At 40.4% G+C, this 24,631-nt stretch overlaps 1 protein-coding gene across 2 annotated transcripts in view; it reads left to right on the top strand.

Moving 5' to 3' along the window:
* SMARCAD1 (SWI/SNF-related, matrix-associated actin-dependent regulator of chromatin, subfamily a, containing DEAD/H box 1) overlaps window positions 1–23,036 on the top strand; it is a 107,825-nt gene extending 84,789 nt beyond the window's left edge. For both annotated transcript variants that reach the window (XM_063458621.1, XM_063458623.1), the window contains 5 exons: window positions 11,026–11,214; window positions 12,575–12,693; window positions 13,170–13,352; window positions 14,642–14,751; window positions 22,517–23,036. In XM_063458621.1, coding sequence (XP_063314691.1) covers window positions 11,026–11,214; window positions 12,575–12,693; window positions 13,170–13,352; window positions 14,642–14,751; window positions 22,517–22,578 — 663 coding nt within the window. In that variant the 3' untranslated portion in view covers window positions 22,579–23,036. The remainder of the gene's footprint in view (window positions 1–11,025; window positions 11,215–12,574; window positions 12,694–13,169; window positions 13,353–14,641; window positions 14,752–22,516) is intronic.
* Window positions 23,037–24,631: the final 1,595 nt, after the last annotated feature.

The raw sequence follows: 24,631 nt of genomic DNA, 5'->3' as shown, positions 1-24,631 counted from the left end.
GGTTTCAATCTGCTTTTGTGATTTCATGATGCACCCAACTCTGTTCATAAAACACAATCTTTATCTGTAAAAATATTCCCATCTAAGAAGAGTGACTCGAGTGCACTGAAACTTAAACACTTGTCACACACCTCTCCAATACTTATCCGATCCTTATTTACTGGTTATGTCTATTTTTCAATCAATGCCAGAGAACAAAACATCTGCCTGTACCATTGAAGACAGATTATGTCCTAATCTATAAAAATAAAAAATAAGTGAATTTTTTTTATTTTATTTTTTTGTGGTCATTGGTGGCCTCTGGTTTGAACACCTATTGTGGATCTTTTGAGCTATGATCTCTTTCCCGATGTGTTCCTGACAATTTTATTGCAATCTCCACACCTTTGTTTATAATGTAACCAGTTTCTTCTACCAAATGCTTAGTGCATCAATACATTTAGCTTGGTGGAATTGGCAGTTAAAAGGAGAAGACTGAAATTCTGAATAACTATTGTTTCCATGTATGTTTTAAATCGGGCTCTTCTCCCCAGAACAAACCCGTATTCAATGCAGTGCCTTACAGTAAATCTTGAACAATAAAGCAACGAATTGCCAAGATGACAGAATTTATTGAAATGACCAATGTTTTTCATGATAAGCATCTAGTTAACTAAAGTGGTGGTTAGTTAGTTCATTCCACCTCACGGCAGTCCAATTCTCCTCTGAAGACATCATTCCGGCCCTCAATGTAGGGTAGTAATGTTAGGAGGGCGGGCTGCAGGGAGAATTTGATGGGTTATTAGCCAGTACCAGGCTGGCTAATGCCAATTTGGTGCGTATATATGCACGGAATGTCATGTCATTCAATGGCTGAGAGCGATCAAGGTTGTAGAATTCTTATTATAGACTGTTTAATGATGCCCTAATGTCCCTGCTAGATATTGAGTTACACATCTGGCAGTAAAGTGTTATATTTCTGTATGTGAGGCATTTCATAGTGAAACACTGCATATACAGGCTCCATGCTCCACTGGATATGGTACTTGAAATAACCCTTTAAGTTTAACATTTTGTTTTTATGTATGTGTTGTTGTGGGAGGGTCCATCAGAATTTGAACTGTACAATGGGTTAACATTGTGCAAAGATGCTTGTCAGCTCCTCATTAGCACCTCTTCACAGCTTGCAAAACAATCAAACTAACTTTTCTAAAAAAGGATAAAAGATTAACGATTCGATCTTATTCTGGTTTTCTCATTTATTTATTTATTTTTGTAAAAAAATAAAAAAGCAGCAAGAATACTTTGAATGGTATCTGGAGTAAAAACATACTTATTGTGGTTTCTATACACCATTGCTAAATAAATTAGATCAGGTGATTCGCTATGAAGAGTGATTCTGGGGCAGAGTTCTGAAACTGGTATTGGTTTTCATCACCAATTTTAGAACCCAAACCAGTCATTTTAGAGAGAGAGAGTGTTAAAATTATTATATATATACCTGTGTGTGTGTGTGTATATATATATATATATATATATATTATATATATTTTTATTATATCTTTTTACCTCAATAGATTACAAAACCGCAGTTGTTTTCTGTGACCTGTAATTAGTGTGTGGAGAGTTGTAAGAAAATAGCCACCAATTTGCCCAATCACATGTGAAATAGAATCCTGCATAAATACCTACATAACAAAAAGAAAAATCTCTATTGAAGTGTAATGAACTGTGGAGTGGAACTGCATTGAAAACGGAATCTATGGGAGGTAGTGGACAAGAATGTAATATCCTGCCTGTGTGTATTTTTGTACAGCACAGTGTTTCAGACATATTAATAGTTTTTAAATTAAACCTATACCACCGATGAAAGCGTGCATGCATTTAATTATACTTTCTTTTTTTGGGGGGGGAGGGTATATTTAAAAACAGCATGAAAAAGCTGCAGATCTTTTGTTTAAAACCTTTGCCCAAACCCAGCACAGACTGTGCTATGATAGACTTTAGAATGTAGCTCAATAGCCGTTGCAAGGCAGATTGCCTGTCTCTTGAGTTTAGCTTCACTGAGTTAGAGGAACACTATAGCTATAGTGTACCATTCCCCACGACTATGTGTCCTGTTTTCCCCACCCTCGTTCGCCAGTAAAAAAAAAAGCTTTACTCCCCTTTTTCCAGCAGCGAAGCTCCCTTGACGCTGCTTTCCTCATGGTCTCCTGCAATGTCACAAATTAGGCATGGCCTCCTTCACAATGTACAATCCAATTCTCCTAGAGCAGCATTGGGGACCTAATGCACATGCACGGCGAGTGGCGCACATACCTTAACCTAGGAAAGCATTGAATTATGTCTTTCTTATGGGGCTTTCGCATCCCATGATCAAGTTTTTCTCAGTGCAGTGGAAGCACCTCTAGTGCTGTCATACTGAATGTCAATCCCTTTGAAATAATACTTGACTGTGCAATGTAAACATTGCAGTTTCTCAAACACAGGACAGGAACACTCCACCCAGACCCCTTCATTGAAGTGGTCTGGGTGACTATTGCATTCTTTTTACCAATTAGGAAGTAACATGATCAGTTGTGTAACCAGATTAATTTATAAATGTTCCCATTGCTAATGAAATCTGTACTTTGTATAATAATAATTAAAAAAAAGACACCCTCTTCACACATAAAAAAACTTCAGTAAGCGTAAGTGCTTTAGTGATCTAGAGTATCCCTTTAAGTAAAATCGGTAACCACAGAAATGGTAATGTCAGGTTTATTGAAAGGAATCTTACAAGACCTGAAAATGCGTTGATCCTCCTTTGTGACTACAATTGCTGTAAGAATGATATGCCCTGACATGAAAACCAAAGCCCTGTGGAAATTTGGTTGTGAAATAATTCCCATATCCCTTTTTTCATTATGACTAATATAATGACAACATACCATATTATTTAAACTCCTTCTTGAGTTACTTTCCCATCAGTCTTTTTATGAAAGACTGAATCACCCACTTGTTTTGTTTAATGGTTAAAGGGACACTATAGTCACCTGAACAACTTTAGCTCAATGAAGCAGTTTTGGTGTATAGAACATGCCCCTGCAGCCTCACTGCTCAATCCTCTGCCATTTAGGAGTTAAATCCCTTTGTTTATGAACCCTTGTCACACCTCCCTGCATGTGACTTGCACAGCCTTCCATAAACACTTCCTGTAAAGAGTGCCCTACTTAGGCTTTCTTTATTGCAAGTTCTGTTTAATTAAGATTTTCTTATCCCCTGCTATGTCAATAGTTTGCTAGACCCTGCAAGAGCCTCCTGTATGTGATTAAAGTTCAATTTAGAGATTGAGATACAATTATTTAAGGTAAATTACATCTGTTTGAAAGTGAAACCAGTTTTTTTTTTTTATGCAGGCTCTGTCAATCATAGCCAGGGGAGGTGTGGCTAGGGCTGAATAAACAGAAACAAAGTGATTTAACTCCTAAAAGACAGTGAATTGAGCAGTGAAATTGCAGGGGAATGATCTATACACTAAAACTGCTTTATTTAGCTAAAGTAATTTAGGGGACTATAGTGTTCCTTTAAAGTACAGAATACTTATTGTGCAAAAACTACATAATATTTATATGTATTTACTCTATCCTTGAAATGGTAGGTGTATATATAATATTGGTAGCATTCAGTTGATGTGAGTTTGTCTTAGTGTGATTGCTAACTTTGGTGCTGCAAATGTGTTGCCCACAATTGCACATGATACTCGGTGAGTGTTTTCATCACCATGCTTACATAACTGTTACTAGTTTTTGTTACCCCATTTCTCGGTGTAGAATTTTTCATGAAGTTTCTTAAAAATAGTGTGTGATGCCTTATTCAGAACATTTGGCATTTAAAGGGACACTATAGTCACCAGAACAACTACAGCTTAATGTAGTTGTTCTAGTGAGTATAATCATTGCCTTCAGGCATTTTTTTATGCACACACTGCCTTTTCAGAGAAAAGGCAGTTTTTACATTGCCCCTAGGGACACCTCCAAGTGGCCACTCCTCAGATGGCCACTGGAGATGCTTCCTGGCACAGTGCTGCACAGTTGGCAGCACTGCCGTTCAGCGTCTCCACACTCTACATGAGGACGCTGAATTTTCCTCATAGAGATCCATTGATTCAAATGGCATTTGGCGCCGACCCTTTGCCGATTTTAGCCAGTCCAATGGGAAAGCAATTCTGATGGTCACCAAGGAAGCAGAGCCAGCCCCGGCAGACCTGCATGGTGCTGGAAATAAGGTGAGTTTTATTAGCTTTTAAGTGGGTGTGCAAGCCACCTAAATGGTGGGTTTAGCACTGTAGGATCAGGAATACATGTTTGTGTTCCTGACCCTATAGTGTTCCTTTAAATATTTTACCTTTCTGTTGTTAATGTTCTTTTAAGCTGGGATTATTAGCTTCTTCCCGCACTCCCATGCTCCACAAGAATGGAAGAGAGAAAAGGAGACAAAAAGTGACATAGCTTAGTAGTTGAAAGTTTTTAGGATCTCCGTTTTTAGGATCTGAGCCAAGCCAATGCTTTCCCATAGGAAAGCATTGGGAGGCTATAATGCATGCGCAGCACAATGCCACACTGCACCAATAAGCATTTCCTCAAAGAGGTGCATTGAATCAATGCATCTCCATGGAGAGCATTCAGCGTCTCCATGCATAGAGTGAAAACAGTGAACGTGCAGCACTGACCGAGGAAGCAACTCTAGTGACTGTCTGCTTGACTGCCACTACAGGTGTTCCTAGGCAGTAATGTTAATTCTTCCCTTTTCTTCCTTTATTACATAAAAATAAGATGTAGTTGTTCTTGTGACTATAGTGTCCCTTTAACTAAATCATGACACAGTGTATTAAGGGATGTGTTGTTTTTCATCTGAGGTTGCATTTACCTAATTTTAAGACCTGTTAAGGAACAGATAATTACCGTATATACTCGAGTATAAGCCGAGTTTTTTAGCACATTTTTTGTGCTAAAAAACCCCAACTCGGCTTATACTCGAGTCAATAGTCTGTATTATGGCAATTTGCATTGCCATAATACAGACTGGGGGCTGGCAGAGCTGTAACTTACCTGTCCTGCAGCTCCTGTCAGCTCTCTCCTCCTCCGCGCCGTCCGTTCAGCACCTCGGTCAGTTTCCAGTGTAAGTGTACAGTGTACAGTGTGAGCTGACAGAAGAGCTGAACGGACGGCGCGGAGGAGGAGGGAGCTGACAGGAGCTGCAGGACAGGTAAGTTACAGCTCTGACAGCCCCCTCTCCCCCCCACTGAACTGCCAATCCTGGACCACCAGGGAAGGAGAGCCCCCCTCCCTGCCATGTATCAAGCAGGGAGGGGGGACGAAAAAAAAATAATTAGTAATAAAAAAAAATAAATAAATAAATAATAAATAATAATACAAAAATAATAATAATTAAATTAAATAAATAAAAATAATAATAAATAATAATATTTTTTTTTTAAAATAATAAAAAAAATAAAAAAATTGCCCACCCCCCACCAAGGCTCTGCAACACACACACACACACACACACACCACTCATGCACACACCACTCATACACACACACACTGCATTCATACACTCACACTGCACTCATATACACACACTGCACTCATACACACACTGCACTCATACACACGCTGCACTCATACACACGCTGCACTCATACACATGCTGCACTCATACACACGCTGCACTCATACACACGCTGCACTCATACACACACGCTGCATTCATACACTCACACTGCATTCATACACACACACTGCATTCATACACACACACTGCATTCACACACACACACTGCACTCATACACACACTGCACTCATACACACACACTGCACTCATACACACACGCTGCACTCATACACACACGCTGCATTCATACACACACGCTGCATTCATACACACACACTGCATTCATACACACGCTGCATTCATACACACGCTGCATTCATACACACGCTGCTCTCATACACACGCTGCACTCATACACACGCTGCACTCATACACACGCTGCACTCATACACACGCTGCACTCATACACACGCTGCACTCATACACACGCTGCACTCATACACACACGCTGCACTCATACACACACTGCATTCATACACTCACACTGCATTCATACACACACTGCATTCATTATACACACACTGTAAATAAATATTCAATTAATATATTTTTTTTAGGATCTAATTTTATTTAGAAATTTACCAGTAGCTGCTGCATTTCTCACCCTAGTCTTATACTCGAGTCAATAAGTTTTCCCAGTTTTTTTGGGTAAAATTAGGGGCCTCGGCTTATATTCGGGTCGGCTTATACTCGAGTATATACGGTATGTCTTGATATGTGAAACCATATAATTCATACAGTGTGTACATTCTTTTTCCTCATGACTGTATACAGCATGGACAATTCTTCATTCTCCTCAGATCAACTGTGTTATACCTTGCCATGTGTGGGAATTGTCCTACTACACTCTACATAGACTAATCAGGCTTTATATACAGGTTCGATATAAGCCCCTTTCAATGTTTGTAACACGGGGGAATAGCTTTTACAATCAAAAAAGCATACCTTTCTGATTCCCTCTGAAAGTGTGAAGGACTTTTAACACCTATCCAGACATGCTATGTGAATAAATGGATTACACCTCAATGTGATAATGGCAGAAATCAAGCGCCTATTCTTCTGCTGTCTTGATTTGTCTGCCATCCATATAAAAAGTGTATTATGAAAGCATTTTTATAGGAAGTGCCTCATGTTGATTTATATCTCATGCATGGAGAAAATTCTTGACTTTTTTTTTTTTTATTTAAACTCTACACACTGTTAAATGTACTAGCATTTTAAAGGGACTCTATAGTCACCAGAACAACTAAAGCTTAATGTAGTGTGTTCTGGTGAGTATAATCGTTCCCTTTCAGGCTTTTTTCATGCAAACACTGCCTATTCAGAGAAAAGGCAGTGTTTACATTGCCTCTAGGGACACCTTCAAGTGGCCACTGCTTAGATGGTCACTGGAGGTGCTTCCTGGGTCAGTGCTGCCGAAAAAGTAGCCCTGACGTTCAGCGTCCCCACGCTGTGCTTGGAGACGTTGAATTTTCCTCATAGAGATGCATTAATTCAATGAGGAGGTCCTGATTGGCCAAAACAGCATTTGGCCCCGCCCCTGTGCTGATTTTAGCCAATCCAATGCTTTCCCTGTGGGAAAGCATTGGATTGGATAAAAATCTATTTTGATGTCACAAAGGAGGCGGAGTCAGCACCAGCGAACCCTGAAATAAGGTGAGTTTTAAACTTTTATAGGGAAGCTAAGAGGGGGCAAGCCACCTAATTGGTGGGTTAAACACTATAGGGCAGGGGTCCTCAAACTATGGGCCGCGAACAGTGTCTGGCCCACCAGGGTCCAGAACCCAGCCCACCAGGGTCCAGAACCCGGCCCAAGCACTCAGGGCCACCTGATGGACCCTATATCTTCAGGGGCCTGGTCAGCGCTGCAGCCGTGCAATAGCTCGATCGGGCCCCTTTAAAAAAAAAAAAAAAAAATTGCAGCCACAAAGTAGTGCTGGGAGGAAGTGACGCCCAGTGTTCACTTCCTCTCAGCTCCCTCCGCGTGGGAGGGAAGAGAGCCAGGCCGCGGGAGCCACGCCGACTCCCATCAGCCACAGCCACCCTCCTGCAAAAAAGTAAGCAAAATTAGCAGTGTGTGTGTCTGTATGTGTATTGCGTATGTGTGTATGTCTGTGTTTGTATGTATGTCCGTGTGTATGTCTGTGTCTGTTTGTATGCTTGTCCGTATGTATGTCTGTGTCTGTTTGTGTGTGTGTCTGTTTATGTATGTATGTCAGTATGTGTGTGTGTATTTATGTACTTATGCGTGTGTGCAGTGTGCATAGGAATTCATAATATTTTTTTATAGTCCGGCCCCCAACAGTGTCTGAGGGGCCATGAACTGGCCCCCTGTTTAAAAAGTTTGAGGACCCTATAGTGTTCCTTTAACTGTATTCTTGGCCCTCGCCCCACATTGTTGTTTTTTATTTTTGTAATGGAGTGTTATTATTTTTAATACATCACACACACACACACACACTTGACTTTAAAGGGGAACATTTGCTACCCTGGATAGTCACCAGAACCAAGGCACCTGACAGCCAGCTTGAGCTAAAGGATTCTTAAACGGTTTCACAGCTTACCCTAGGATAGCACCATATCCACTACAGTACGATGTAGTGGTTATGGTCATTAAGGGGACACTGTAGTCAATAGGACTACTACAGCTTAATGTAGAGGTTCTGGTGTCTATAGCCTGTATTGGCAGGCTTCTTAATGTAAATGCTGCCTAGTAAAACCTCTAATTGTTGTCATTCAGATGGCTACTAGATTTGGTTCCTATCTCAGTGTGCTTCACCTACATTCAGCATTTCCATGCTCTGTCTGGATTGGCGCAGTGTTTTGCTGCCCATGCGCAATAGCCTCCCATTGCTTTTCTATAGGAAAGCTTTGGATTGACTGAGGTCATCAATATTGATGATCTCAGTCATGACCTGGGAGAGAAGGTGAGTAAATCAACTTTTCAGTGACATTTAATGGGGGCTGGGGACATAAAAAGTTACACTATAATGTTCCTTTAATGGATCACTATAGGGTCAGGAACACAAACATGTATTCATGAGCCTATAGTGTTAAAACCACAATCAAGCCCCCCTGGGCCCCTCATGCCTCCCTAAAAAAGCTAAATCTTACTGTATTCAAGCCAGAAGCTGTAACTCTGCATGCTCTTTGCCTAAAAAAAAACAGTCTGCTGACATCATCAGAAGTGGTAGCCTGATCCAATCACAATGTTTCCCCATAGGATTGGCTGAGACTGACAAGAAGGCAGATCAGGGGCAGAGACACCATTATTCAAACACAGCTCTGGCCAATCAGCGTCTCCTCATAGAGATGAATTGAATCAATGAATCTCTATGAGAAAAGTTCAGTGTTGCATGCAGAGGGAGGAGACACTGAATGTTTGGATGCATTTAGGCAGCCATGACCCAGGAAGGATCTCTAACACGTATCTGAGGAGTGGCCAGTGAAGTTATCACTAGGCTGTAATGTAAACACTGCATTTTCTCTGAAAAGACAGTGTTTACAGCAAAAAGCCTGAAGGTAATGATTCTACTCACCAGAACAAATTCAATAAGCTGTAGTTGTTCTGGTGACTATAGTGTCTCTTTAAAAATGACCTATAGCATATGTAATTTTTTTTCATGAGATGATTTGTTTACTTTTAAATGTATTCTAAAGTAACACTAAAGCATTAGGATTACAAACATGTACGCTGTAGATGTTTAGGTGTCTGGCCCACGCGTTGAGAGAGGTGACATTTACTTACCTTTTCTCACTTGGTACGCAACTTTCTCTGCTTCTCTCTCTGAAGATCTCCCCACCAATCCAATTCTTCCGCATTGGGGGAGCAAGTGCACATTTGCAGCAGTTTGCTCTGCCACTCAAATGCTGCTCTAGAGGCAGTATTTGAATTAGAACCACATTTGACTTGTTCTCAGCGTGGAAGTACGTCTAGCGGCTTTCTGGAAGAAGTCTAGGTGACTTTATGGTCCATTAAACATTTATCAAATTACATCACAAGCCAGGGCAGATTTGGCACATGAGGAGAAGGAATGCTCTGTATGTGTTTCCTAAGCTGACTGCCAGTTGCAAGGAGTTTATAGGCACGATTGACAGAAAGCTAAGATGGTGTTACCCATATGCTGAATAAAGAGCTGTGGATTTCTTATTTTAATTAAAAAAAATTTACAGCGCACAAATAAATTTTTGTTGAAACTATAAGATAAGTAAAATTTCTCGTTAATGACAGTTTCCCTTTAAGATAAAGAACAAGTAACTGTTTATGTTCGTCACATGCGGCATCACAGTTCTTGTCGTTTTAAGAGCGATACTCTCCCAACTCAGAGGGTGTTTTTTTATTTTTTGTTTACCACATAATGGTGCACAATGTTTTAACAAGCACTACAAGTGGATGTAGTATATGCCTAATTGCTTTCTAGTTCATTTATTTGAGAATTTTGGATATTGGCTGGTTAGAGCAGTGCTAACATCAACATTAACTTCCTGGGCAAGACACCTACTGATGTGTTTTTTTTTCTTTCTTCTCATCCTCATAGATTGTAAGCTCATTTACGCAAGATCATCTTCACCTTCAAATGCCCCCTTTCTATTATTATCAAGGTGGCATAATGCATTGGCGCTATGCTAATAGTAATGATTTTAAAACATGCAGATTTGTATTTATTTTTTTAGATTTTTTTTTTAATTTGCAAGGTTTAAGCTCTCTTAGTGCATTTTCGTTCTTGAAATATTTAAAAATCCATTTAAAATATACTTAGTTGATCAAATTATATTTTAACTGTGAACCATGTCAAGGACAAATGTAAGAAGACTGATGTCTCTGGTGTTCCCATGAATTAAAACCTTTTACCAGGTTGGCCCATTGAGAACGGATGGGACTGAAACTTGAGGTTTTGTGTTGCTAATGTTGACAGACAAAACCAAATGGGATTTACAATTTTTAGTTACCTCAATATACTTTCACTTCCTGTGTCTTTACAAAGTTCTACAAGTCATTTCACTGCTCAAAACACTCATAGCCCCATAATATCAACACTCCAGCAGAAATATTTCTTTGCACATGCACCCATTTGTGTCTGCTACACACCCTTTTTTATAATTTTTGACTTGTTTGCCGCTTTATCTTTTAGGGTCTAATATTTGCAAGCAGGGCTTTGAGTCTATTCAAACAAAGGTTTATTTTGTTGGCTCCCTATACAAAACGTCCATCTAAGTGTTTTGTGGAGTATACATAGAGATTCCAAATCCGTTTTTTTTTAGTTTGTGTGTGTAATTTAAATTTCATAAAAAGCTTAAAATGAAATACTTAACTGACCTTTCAAAGAAAACAAAAATAGACTGAGTAAAACGGTACTGCGTGAAACTTAATGCACTCTGTCCTTCCGTAGGAACCCACTCATCGTGAAGCCAACCCTGACCTCGTTTTTGAAGACATGGAAGTTATGACAGATTTCGAACTGCACCGACTTTGTGGTGAATTTGCAAGCCTCTCTACTTTTAGGCTTGAAAAGGAATTGATTTTAGATTCTGGAAAATTTGAAGCTTTGGAGCGCCTTTTGTTTGATATGAAGAAAAAGGTATGACGAGCATAATGTTCAGTGGTGCTAGATGAAAAGAATATCCAGTTTTTTAAATTAATGTCTATTTGGGAAATGTATTTAGTTGTGATTAGATTCTTAGCAGCTGCATATAACAATTCAACAGCTTTCCAGATCCAGATATTGGCTGGAGAGAGTAGGATGATAAGTTACTAGCTAAGGAAGGAAAGAAGGTTGAATGGGCTTACCAGTTATAAAGGGGGGAAATGAGGAATGGGGGGGGGGGGGGGGAGGTGAAAAGCAATACGGGTTGGGTATAAGCTATTTACTATGAGGGAAGATGGAAAGAGAATGGGCTACAAGCAATGGGAAGAAGGGTGAACTAATAGCTAAAATAGGAAGTGGAGCATGCACTATTGATTGTGGAATATTTAATGATTTGGCTAATAGGTGTGTAATGGCTGTATGTGTTGGGAGTAAGTGAATGGATTACAGGTAATGATTAAAATTCACCTTAAATTTTGAACGCTGCGGGCGATATTTCACAGGGGTATAGAACAGTACGCATATGCCCCTGCATTCACACACTAGAAATTCACATGCACCCCTATATTGTGGCACACTGACCCTCTGCACCAACAAGCCTCGTTCTCTTACACAGACCCATTGCATAGATAGAATTTACTCAGTGTCCCTTTGCACATACAGCCTCTTACATTCATGCACAGACCCTGCATTTATAGACTGATAGACCGATAGACATTCCATACAAATATGCCTGCATATGTTTACAGTGAAGTTGTGGATATACATGACTTCTGCCATCAACACTCGAAAGATGTTCATGTTACAGCTGTCTAGAGTAGACCTTCCAGTACATGTGGCTATTCAAACTATTGCTCCTCCAGGGAATTCTTTATTTGGACCCACTCACTTCTTTTTAACTTCAGCAACTGCTGGGATGTTAAGTAAATGCCAAAGAAGCATCACCGATCAAGCTCTTCATTTTTTACGTTTGTCAGAGTTTACTAAATTCTCTTTGTTTTGTTTTTAAAAAAAATCTTTATCTAGACCAGAAATATAAATAAGTAGAGGGCAGTATGCAAAAATTATGAAAGGCAAAATAAAACAAGACATATTTAAAGTACCTTATGTCTCATCACAAATGTCACGAAACCGAAAATCACCTGTCTGACACACACGTAATAATCCCTTCTGGAAAATAGTGGATGGATAGGCTGCAAATGGGTTGTGTTAAATTTATTTTTAGATGTTACAACTGAGCTTTACAGTTCCTGCATTTATTTTATGCTCATATGTGTGTTAAACATAGTGGCAAATATTTTTTTCTTTCCAGCATATTTAATTTAACTTTGTTGTCTGTCATTTTCTGTTCTAGGGTGATAGAGTTGTACTTTTCAGCCAGTTTACCATGATGTTGGACATTTTAGAAGTTTTCCTGAAGCACCACCAGCATAGATATATCAGGCTTGACGGGAAAACACCAATTTCTGAAAGGTATGTGTCTTTGAGAATAATTCTGAGTTGCCTGCTGAATTGCTATTGTTTTGGATAGAGCTACTTTGAATTCTTATGTTTCATGAACACAGAGTTTAGGTGAGCCATCTATTGATACAAACTTGTGTTTTAAGTGGGTACAAATACCTGCATAGTAAGCAGTATTGCGATTAAATGGTGTAGTTTCTGTGAATTCTCTCCCTCCTTTGCAAAGTAACATACGTTCGTTTTAGGATCTAACACTGGATGATAAAGCGGTGTATATTTTAATGTATAGTAAAGCACATGTTTCAAAGGGTGCTATTTAATGCAAGCTTTAGTATAATTATTCATTTGTTACTGTCTGGGATATAAGCAACAATTCTGTTTAAATTCCTGGACATTTCTAAATTACAATGTTTTTTGTATGTATTTTTTACCTTTCAACTTTTTTTCTTTTTTTTTAAATGTACATTTTTTTTTTTTTTTTTTTACAGAATGCATCTTATAGATGAATTTAATTCCGATATGGATATATTTGTATTTCTTCTATCAACTAAAGCAGGCGGTCTTGGAATCAATCTTACTACTGCAAACGTTGTCATTATTCATGACATAGACTGTAACCCATACAATGATAAGCAGGCAGAAGATCGGTGCCACAGAGTTGGACAATCAAAGTAAGGGTCTTTGTTAATAGGCTATTAAATTAACTTTGTCATCATCGCCCAGCCAATAGCACTGAGGGCACAAAATACCTGGCATTCACCCTTGTGTGCAAATCCAGGGCTTCTCTGTGAGAGGCCCTGAATCCAGTGGATGCACACAGCGTCCAGTGTGGGCATAGTTTACATGCTGATACCAAACTTTGAATAGAATCAATAACTAAATCTATTTCAGTCAGCAGCCTCTAATGGCTGTCTGTCTGGCAGCCACTAGTAGGCATGGAATCTGCAGAAATTATTTTATATCTTACATTCACCGATTTGTCCACAAAACTACCTTCCACCTAAACTATTTAAAGAGCTTAATGTAGTTGTTCTGGTGAGAATAGTCAGTTCCTGCAGGCCTTTTCTTGTAAACATTGCCTTTTCAGAGAGAAGACAGTTTTTTACATTAAAGCCTAGGGATATCTCCACTGGCCACTCCTCAGATTGCTACTAGAGGTGCTTCCTGGGGCAGTGCAGCACTGCCATTGTGTTTCCACCCTCTGCATGGAAACACTGAACTTTCCTCATAGAGATGTATTGAATCAATGCTATTCTATGAGGAGATGCTGGTTGGCCAGGGCTGTGTTTTGGCTTGTGCTGGCTCTGCCCTTGACCTGCCTCCTGCCTCCTTTACAGTCTCAGCCAAACCAGTGCTTTCCTGTGGGAAGGCATTGTGATTTGCTCAGGTCACTACTTTTGATGTCAGCAAAGAAGGCAGATCAGAGGCAGAGCCGGCAGCAGCAGACTGGAACAAAGGTAAGATTGTACTATATTTAAGGCGCCCAGGGGGGGATAGATGATGTTTTTAACACTATAGTCTCAGGAATACATGTTTGTATAAAGTAACTCAAGCCACTCTAAAATATGATTAAAATACACAAGGAGCAGTGATTTTATTACTTTTTATTCATCACTTGTAATGTGCAATAACAATGCTGAATCTGCCAGTTGTAGTGATAAACCTGTTAAGTGATGCGAGACATGATTTTTCTATTTCTAATTATTGCGTTAAGCAATATGTTACATATTTAAATTGGTTTTCAGACAGAAGTAATACAAAGTTGACAAGGATCTAAGAAATCGTCCAGGTTCATCCCAGTGGATTAAATGCATGGCCTGCTTCACTATATTGATACATTCAGTGTTTTTTTTCATTAGTTGAAACTCTAATCACTAGAAAGATAACATGAAAACACCTGTATGTTGAGTACTATTTGCTTTATTAAAACAAAAAATTTTAATTGTTTTTTGCGTCTTAGGGAAGTGAATGTTTTCAGGTTAATTGGGAAAGCAACAATTGAAGAATCAATGCTAAAAATTAGTCAGCAGAAATTACAACTGGAACAAGATATGACAACTGCAGATGCAGGTAAGTCCATGTGGCTTTTAAAATAGGCTACTTAAAGTAAACACTGGTGTTCCCAGCATGTCTGTTGATTTAGTGGTTTTTTTTTGTTTTTGTTTGTGCTTTGTTTGGTTTTTTAAACGTGGCCTTCTGGTAAATTTCAGCTTTACTTGATCCAATGTATTTGTATTTTACAAAATATAAAATAATCTAAATGTTTATAGCCTTAAAACTAAATTTGTGGGGGGCGTGGCCTGACCGCTCAAGGAGTCAGATGTGTGAGTGATCAGCTCCGAGCGAGATTCCCCTAATACAGCGATTATACCAGCATAACCTGAGAGATTATTCTCCTGAAAAGCAGCATACTTACCCGAGCACTTACCCATCGACATGGCTCAACGTTCCTCTAAAAAGCCTAAACTAAAAGAATCTACTTCGCTCCAAATCACGGCGATGTCCACGCCGCACACAAAATGGCGCCGATAGGCCAGTATCACCGGCCTCGAGTTCAGGCCGTAGCGACAGCACTACTATCTCTCAACGAGAACTCCCAGCCACTGATGCATCGATACAAAAAATGCTGAAGGATTTACAAACCTCTTTACAAGCGGATTTTGCAAAACTGGCGAAAGACATCAGAGCTGATGTAAAGGCGCTGGGAGAACGTACAGATTACCTCGAGAATAAAACCGAGGAAATTATCACTGCACATAATAATGTGGCTGAGGCCTACGACCTCTTAGACGCAAAAGTCACATCTATAATTAGCAAACTTGCCGACCATGAAGACAGAGATCGGAGAAACAACGTCCGAATACGAGGCATCCCAGAGGAGGTTGGACCTAATGATTTGGCCGCATATGTCCGGGGCCTGTTTCACTTACTGACTCCAGATCTCCCAGAATCGGCACTGCTGCTAGATAGGACCCACAGACTGCCTAGACCCCGGCAGCTCCCACCTTCTACTCCGAGGGACACCATAACGAGGATTCACTATTATACCACCAAAGAGGCGATCATGTCAGCATCGAGGAAAAGACCAACGCTCCCGGATGCATATAATAAGATCCAGCTGTACACCGACCTCTCGGCGTCGACATTGGCGGCAAGGAGAAGCTTTATGCCTATCACCAAGGCACTAAGAGCGGCAGACATACCCTATAAATGGGGGTTCCCGGCCCGCATCATCATCAAGCGCAATGGCACAGAGAAACATCTCTTGACCCCAGAAGCTGGAAGGAAAGCTTTGGAAGAATGGAACATACCGCTGACGACAGAAGCAAGTGAAGGCCTAACTACAGAAAACCAGGCCAAAGCACCAATGAGACTTACCCACGATTGGGGAGTTCAATCCCCAGATAAGTGACTTTGTTCTAAGTGACTTTTCCTACATGCGGCCTAGAGGCCTTCAGTGATCGTATGATCAATCACGACTTTACGGCCGGTTCCTAGACCCGGTGGTAACGTATGAAAAGTTGTATGTTTTGCATGTTTATCTGGGACTGGGTTGCCTTGTCCTCCGTCTGATGCCCCACATAGTATAATATGACGCCTAGTCTTAAAGTACATGTATTAACAGGATCGTGGCCCTCAGGGGCTTTTGGACTGAATGGGTTATTCTCAAGGCCATATTTCCTTTCACATCTTTTCATATAACACATGTGATATCCCCATCGGATCGCTACATGCCTTGGGGGCAAACCCGGTTGGCTGGAGGGATCCGATCTGGGAACTGCTTGAGCCACGGTAAAATACAAGAAGTTTGATCACTGTGTCCATGTCGTCGCAACGTTACAGCGGGTTAATGGATTAGACGGCAATATGTAGTCGTATTAAGTGTACCTAGCTTGTTTCAGTCTAGGATGTTTTATCTTCGCACCGCTGCCCCACATAGTATGTTGTCCAATCTCAGAGAACATCTATCAATAAGGTAGGGGCCATCACAGGCTTTGGGCCCGATAGATATATATTTTTTTTTTAGGCCTCATATCCTCTCATATAGTACTTCTGTTGTCCCCATCGGATCGCTGCATGCCTTGGGTGCAAACCCGGTTGGCTGGAGGGATCTGATCTGGGAAATGCTTGAGATACAGTGATCTAGACGATTTCTGTATACCATACACATGAGGTTTGGGAGGCTTGAGGGAGGCCTTACGGCACCCAGGGAAACATACCGGACCCCACCGAACATACAAAACCTGGCCACCACCTGACCAAGCGCAGGGGTAGAGGTGTGGGTAGTTTTCTCCAGTACACACCATATCACGACGGAGCTATACTGGGTCACGTTGAACTACATTTACGTTGCATTTGAATACGATGTTACATGTTTGCAGATTATGATTGTTTAACGTTTTAGGATGTACTAAAGGAAGCACCATCTTTCCCGGGGGCACCATTGGGGATACTGGGAAACTTGGACTGTCAAAATCCTGTAATGGTTCATATTTTGGGTCCGGGTAAAATGTTGCTACGAGAGCTGATATGGGACACACAGGACTCAACCTGTGTACATAGCCCTGTTAACGGATGATCTCCGTGTAGCAATGGGGAAATCTCCACCCCCACGAGGGCTTAGATGCCCAACACTTATGAGAACACCAGGTCTCTAGTTAGAGACCTTATCTTTGTAAATAGTTGGTTTTATGTTACATCTCTCTCCCCTCCATTCCACCCTCCCCCCTTTATCGTGACACGTTGTCACCACGACATGACCGCCAACCACATATACAATCCTAACGCACCTTTGGATAGGCGCACTATTCAGAGCCGATGTATTAAGTCACTCTCTCATGAGGAATTCACTTATCGAATCAAAAGTCAGGGACAAACCACTACCAAGATGTATAGAACCGCTATCTATGCCCCACAGCAGTATAGTATGCCAAATCCAATGTCCATTCCAAATGACACTTAATATCTTTTCGCTAAACGTTAAGGGCTTGAATTCACCCCACAAACGCCGCATGGCCCTGATGGAAGCAAGGAAACACAAGGCGCATGTGGCTCTATTTCAGGAAACTCATTTCCAAACCTCCAAACTACCCAAATTCTCCTCCATACACTTCCCAATAGGCTACCACAGCACCTATAAGACAAAGAAGAGAGGGGTTACAATTTTAATTAGCAACGCAGTCTCCTTCCAACTAATTAAAAAAATAAGCGATAAGAAAGGTCGTTATCTCCTCTTGCAATGCATAATTAATAATGCCCAATACACAATAGTTAATTTATACGGCCCCCATAACGGCCAACACATATTTTTGGACCATGTTCTAACTTTCACGAAAGCTCATAAATTTGGAGAGACCCTTGTGGGGGGTGACACAAACGTTATCGTTGACCAGTCGTTAGATGTTACGTCCGCCTCCAAAATATCACCAAAAACAACACAGCAAAGGGCACGGTTGACTTCCCTAATAACAGCTACCTTACTCACACACGGTTATGTGGATATTTGGAGAACTCTCCATCCCCTGGAAAGGGATTACACACACCACTCTCTAGTACATAATACTTACTCCCGAATCGATCGCTTTTTAATCCCGTCAACTCAAGCCCCTACAACTTGCAAAGCCGATATCGATGTTATCTCTTGGTCAGACCATGCACCAATTACACTCTCGATTACTACGCAACACCCCATGAGTGGAAACCGCATCTGGCGACTAAATGACTCTCTCCTCACAGACCATACCTTGGTAACGCAAATTAACAATGAGTTGGAAACATATTTTGCTTTGAATAATACGGGCAATGTAGGGGTAGAGACTTTATGGCAAGCCCACAAAGCGGTCCTTCGAGGACAATTCATTAAGCACGCTAGCTACAACAAGAAACAACGTACGAAAAAACACAGACACTCTCACTGAACTGTCCACACTCACCCAAACGAACAAACAAACACCGTCACATGACACCACAATGCGGATACTCCAACTTCAAGCCACATTGAGAGATATGGAACAATCCAAAACAACCTACCTCCTAATGAAAATGAAACACAAATTTTTCAAAGACGGCAATAGGGCGGGGAAAATTCTAGCTGCACAACTCAAGACGAGGGCCTTATCTTCTAAAATAGCCTTTATCCAAAATAAAAATGGGGAAAAAATCACAAACCCTCAAGAAATAGTAGAGGAATTTAGTAGGTACTACAAGGACCTCTATAATTTAATTGATCAGGGAGGCTGTCATACCCCTACACAGGAAGATATAGATCTGTACCTGAAAGATATTTGTCTCCCCACTCTCACTCGAGAGGAATGTGAGACAATATCCCGACCATTCACCATACAAGAAATCTTAGACGCGATAGAGCAATTGCCAAAACACAAAGCCCCGGGGCCCGACGGGTTCACAAACCTATACTATAATACTTATAAATACATCCTTGCGCCCCACATGGCTGCCCTGTTTAACCACTGCTTTCCATGCCTACAGCAATGCTTCAGGCCCACATATCAACCCTGCCAAAACCGGGAAAACCCCCGACTAAATGTTCTAACTTCCGACCAATTTCCCTTTTAAATTGTGACACTAAACTCTACGCCAAACTATTAGCAAACAGAATTAATCCTATCCTGAATCGCATTGTACATAATGATCAATCGGGTTTCATCAAGGGAAGGCAGGGATCCGACAACACCAGGAAAGTCCTTAACATACTGTCTCACATAGCATCAACACAGAATGAAAGCCTTCTGATGGCCTTAGATGCCGAGAAGGCCTTCGATAGGCTTAATTGGATGTATATGTCTTCAGTCCTGAACAAGTATGGGTTTTCCCAAGAGATGATTCAGGGAATAATGGCACTCTACAAACACCCCACTGCTCAGGTGAACCAGTCGGGCTTTGTCTCGTCACCCTTCGACCTTACCAATGGCACGAGGCAGGGATGCCCTCTATCCCCTCTTCTTTTTATCCTCGCTTTAGAACCTCTAGCCCATAAGATCAGAGGAGACCCTGTTATCTCAGGTATACGCATAAAAGACACTGACTATCGATTGTCAATGTTTGCTGATGATATTCTACTAACTCTCAGCAACCCAGAGTCATCCTTGCCCCGTGTCATGGAGCTATTGCACGATTATGGAAAAATATCGTATTATAAGCTTAATAAAACCAAGACACAAGCTCTGCCACTAAATCTGCCCAGCCCACGAAGTGAGAGGCTCAGTCAGTCATTCCTGTTTGACTGGAGACTGACACACATTACCTATTTAGGAGTGAAACTAGCTCTTCATGCCCACAAAACTGTATCCTTAAACTATGGCCCACTGCATCGCATTTGTACTTTCCATTTTCAGACTTGGAAACGTGTCCATTTATCCTGGCTCAGCCGCATTCACACTATAAAAATGGTCCTACTCCCTAAAATCTTATACATCTTCCGAATGTTGCCGATATATGTTCAACGGCACGTCCTCACCACTCTCCAATCCAGCCTAACCAGATACATCTGGAACAAAACTTAATCGAGATTACCCATCGCCTTACTCCAATTGACATCTCGATCAGGTGGCCTGGGGGTACCTAACTTACGCGCTTATTATGAGGCAGCCATCCTCGAGTCGGCTATTCGACTTCATGCACCCAGACACACTTTCCAGTGGGTGGACATGGAACATGAGGTGATTAACCCGCACTCTCTGCTCCAGCTGATGTGGTCTCCAAAAATATACAGACCACCGAAATTGACACTATATCCCACCACTTCCTCAACGCTGAAAATATGGGGTAAAGTAATGTCCACTATTGTTGAGAAAGGGAAATTTTGTTCATACGCCCCAATTGAAGCGCTAGAACGGTTGACTCCATGGTTATCGATGAAAACATGGTCCACATACGGCATAAAAATCATCAACGATTTATGCCAATACAATACTATCAAGGCTTTCCCAGACCTACAAGCCCAATACAATCTTCCTAACTCTCTCATTTTCCAATATTTACAAATAAAAAGCATTGTACACACGAAGGTGTCACCGAGACCCCAATCTTCATCACAAGTTATGACCAACGCCTTTACTATTTTCTCCAGATGTCTCTCTGCACCGCTTAAACCCAAATCGTTATCGCTTTGTTACAAAATGTTAGTAGACAGACAATCCCCCCACTCTTTCAGGTACGTGTCACAGTGGGAAAAAGAAGGTTTACCTATACTCACTGAGGAGCAATGGCTCCAAGCTTTGAACGCCCTTAACCCCTTAAGGACCAAACTTCTGGAATAAAATGGAATCATGACGTGTCACACACGTCATGTGTCCTTAAGGGGTTAAGGGCATCACATCTTGCTTTTCCCATATAGAGGCCCTTAAGAAGATGATATATAGGTGGTACATCACCCCGCAAAGACTCCACCAGATTTACCCTACGGTAAGCTCTGTTTGCTGGAGATGCAACTTGAAAGAGGGAAATATGACACACATCTGGTGGGAATGCGAACGAATTAGACCTTTATGGTCACATGTCCAGCGACTTCTGCATACAATAACAAAACACCCAGCACCTATCACCCCATCTCTGGCACTCTTACTCCTTTTCCCATCTCACTGGGGTAAAGAAACTAAACAATTAGCTTCAATCATTCTTCTAGCTGCGAGGCTCCTATTGGCCCAGTATTGGAAAAAGCCACTGTGCCCCTCCTGAACGGAGCTAAGGTAAAAAATTTACCAATTCTATAGGTACGAAGTTCTCGCCTCAGACTCATATATTAAAACTGACAGAATAGTACAAATGTGGAAGCCATGGCTACCGTTGCTGGGACATTGATTCCACAGGACACCCAAGAGTCTACAAGTCCGAACATAGGGGTACCATTAGGCTAGAAATAGGCTGGAAATGGGGAAATGTGGCTATCTGCTGAAATGTCTGATGCTTAAATCTTTATTGTATCTATATTATATCACAAATTGCCTGTTATCAAAGAAAATGCTGTACCGGCCTTGTCGACCCCTCACCCCCCCTTTTTTTTATTCTGTACCCCCCCCCCCCCCCCCCACCCCCTTCCTTTTGTTTGTATGAAAATAAAAACTTTAAATGTGGAAAAAAAACTAAATGTGTTATTTACTTTATATAATATAATGAGAATTGATGGGTATCTACAATGCTTCTATCTGAAAGGTATGTGGCAAAGAACATTTTATATGTATGGATGCCAATGTTTAAAGATTTGGTTTGTATGTGTTTGTAACATATGTAAAACAAACCATCTGGCAGTGTGCTAGCCAACAGACCGTGATTCAGCCGTTGCTATATTTAAACTTAAATGATCTGCAGGGTTACTCCTGCTCATACTGGATTATAGAAGACTCTCAAGGTACATTTAATGCTTAATGTAATGTGTAGTTTTGGTGCAAATAGCCTGTTCGACAGGCTGACAATTGTATACACCTTGTTTTCTAAGAAAAGGCAGTAATTACATTTGTACCTAAGTGCACCACTACTTACTATCTCTTAGAATTGACATTAGCCAACCTGTACCTCTTGTACTGAGCTGTCTAATGATACTGCAAGGTGGAGTTACACCTCTAGCAGCAAAGGGACTCTGTATTGCAGAGTTCATGCTGCACATATGGACTCCAAGCATTAGGACTACTTCAAATCACTGACCACTTCACATTTGGGAATGGGGGGGTTCATATGTTAATTCCTAGTTCAATCCCGTGAAGTGAAGCACTGTTAAGATATACACTTAAGCAAAAACAGTCTTTACATTTTGCTTGGGAAAAATTCTTTATCAGTTTCAGTATCTGTTTTAATAATCTTTTTTTCTATCCCGATTTAGGAGATGAAGAATCCATTCCACTGGACATGGCCACTTTACTGAAAGAATCTTTAGGTCTTTAACATATGAGATAAATAAAATAAGTAGTTGCAAAAATGCAAAGGGTTTTTTTTTTTTATTTTATACTAACTGAAAGTGAATATTTGTATTTTTCTTCTTCTTCCTCTTAAGCCATTTCTTCATGATGTTACATTTATGGCCATTTAAAATGATTGGCTAATGGCACAATTTGTCCTATTAAACTATAGCAGCTAATGACTCATATTTCGAATTCAATTCTCAGTATGAGAACCTTGTGGCCAATTGTTGTTTGTAACAACAATCCACTAGTGCTTTAGATTGTCAGTATTTTGGTACTGAAATTTCCTACCTCTAATTCTATCTGCTGTATTCAAATAGGTGATGTGTACATATATTTACATGTGCCTTTTTGACAACCATTTTATGTATGTTTACGTATATTGTCATGAATCTTTAAGACATTCACAACTTTGTTAAAGTATAAGATGTATACCCTAGAGCTGTTATCATTTTTTTTTAATTGTTTAAATATAATTCAAGTTTGTTTTTGTAAAAGAAACATTAAAACATATATTTGTAAGTTGCTAAGAAGACTTTTGGTTTTTTTCCCCTCTGGAAAGTAATGGAATTCTCCTTATAGGCAGTATGAGATGTATTGGGTTTCTACAGTATATGAGGTGCAGTGTGCTTTATTTCCCTGCATTGATTTTTGTTTCCAAAAAAATTTAAGTATTGCTCATAAACAAACCTGTCACATACGCTACATTGTAAACACACAAACACCCTAAAGGGATACTTTAGGTTCCAAGCAGTTTTGGTGTATAGATCATCCTCCTGCATTTCCACCGCTCAATTCTCTGCCATTTATGAGTTAAATCACTTTTGTTTCTGTCTATGCAGCCCTTGCCACATCTCCCCAGGCTAATACAGTCTGTCAATGCACTTCCTGAAAATGTCTACATTATTTTACTTCCCTTATTGCGGTTCATATTTAATTTAGAATTAATTTCATGCTCAGTTGTCTGCTAGAGTCTACAACAGTTTACTATGTATAAAGTTCAGTTAACAAAGTCAGATAAAAACTTCTAAAGTAAACACACTGTGCTGTAAAAATTAAACCTTCATGGAGGCTGTGTTAGTCACAGCCAGGGAAGGTGTGGCTGGGGATGCATTGGTTAAGGTACTTGAGCAGGGACACTGCAAGGGCATAATCTAAAACAACAAAACAGTTTAAGCTAAATGTGCTTTAGAGAGTCCATTTTAGCGAATGGGAATCTTTTGCAAAATATATATTTTTTAGGAAACACTAATAACTTGGTAACTGTGACTCACACAGCATCCAGTAAAAAAAAAAAAAAAAAAAAGATTGACCTTAGAAGTTCTTATCTCCTGCTCTTTTAATTTCCGTTTAATCACACAACAGGATAGTAGGACTTAACATTTTAATTCCTATTAGCCACCCTTAAAATGTTGCCACTGCAATCCTGGAGGGCCACTGCACACTCACCAGAGGTGAATTTCTACCTACCAGGGCAACATTTTCACTCGTCAATGGCTAGTGGCGAATGTAAATTTTGAGCCCTGCACATATAGCAAACCAACATTAAAAAAAAATTGCATTGAGAAATTTATATTGCTCATCGGTTATCACAGTTTGCTATTTTTGAGAAAGAAAGGCATTTTACATTTTTCATTCCTCAATAAATGAAAATTCTTTTTTGAGGGGTAAAGGGGATTAACACTCACTTGTCCTGTCTTTGAGTTGACTTTATTACATGGTGTGATAATTTGGATTGTTTCCTTACCCTTTACCTCGTTAAACAATAAATGTGCAGGGCTGTGCTGTATAACCCAACAAGTCAGTAAAATAGAATCTCATGCACCAGAGCAGTAACTCTTAAACTGGATTGGATGACAGCAATACTCTAATACCCTGTCTCTAGTATCAATTAGAGTAAAACAGGCTAAAGAGGACTCTAGTTTTCCAACCCCGATATTATCACTGACTGCTACAGCCTTACTTGCCTCACTATTTCCACTGACTGCTACAGCCTATACTTCATAACTAACCAACTCTGACCCCACTGACTGCTT

The sequence above is a fragment of the Pelobates fuscus genome, chromosome 6 (genome assembly GCF_036172605.1).
Source record: "Pelobates fuscus isolate aPelFus1 chromosome 6, aPelFus1.pri, whole genome shotgun sequence".
Classification (NCBI taxonomy): Eukaryota; Metazoa; Chordata; class Amphibia; order Anura; family Pelobatidae; genus Pelobates; species Pelobates fuscus.
The sequence above is the reverse complement of the archived record's forward strand: the minus strand, read 5'-3'. Positions and strand labels throughout refer to the sequence as shown.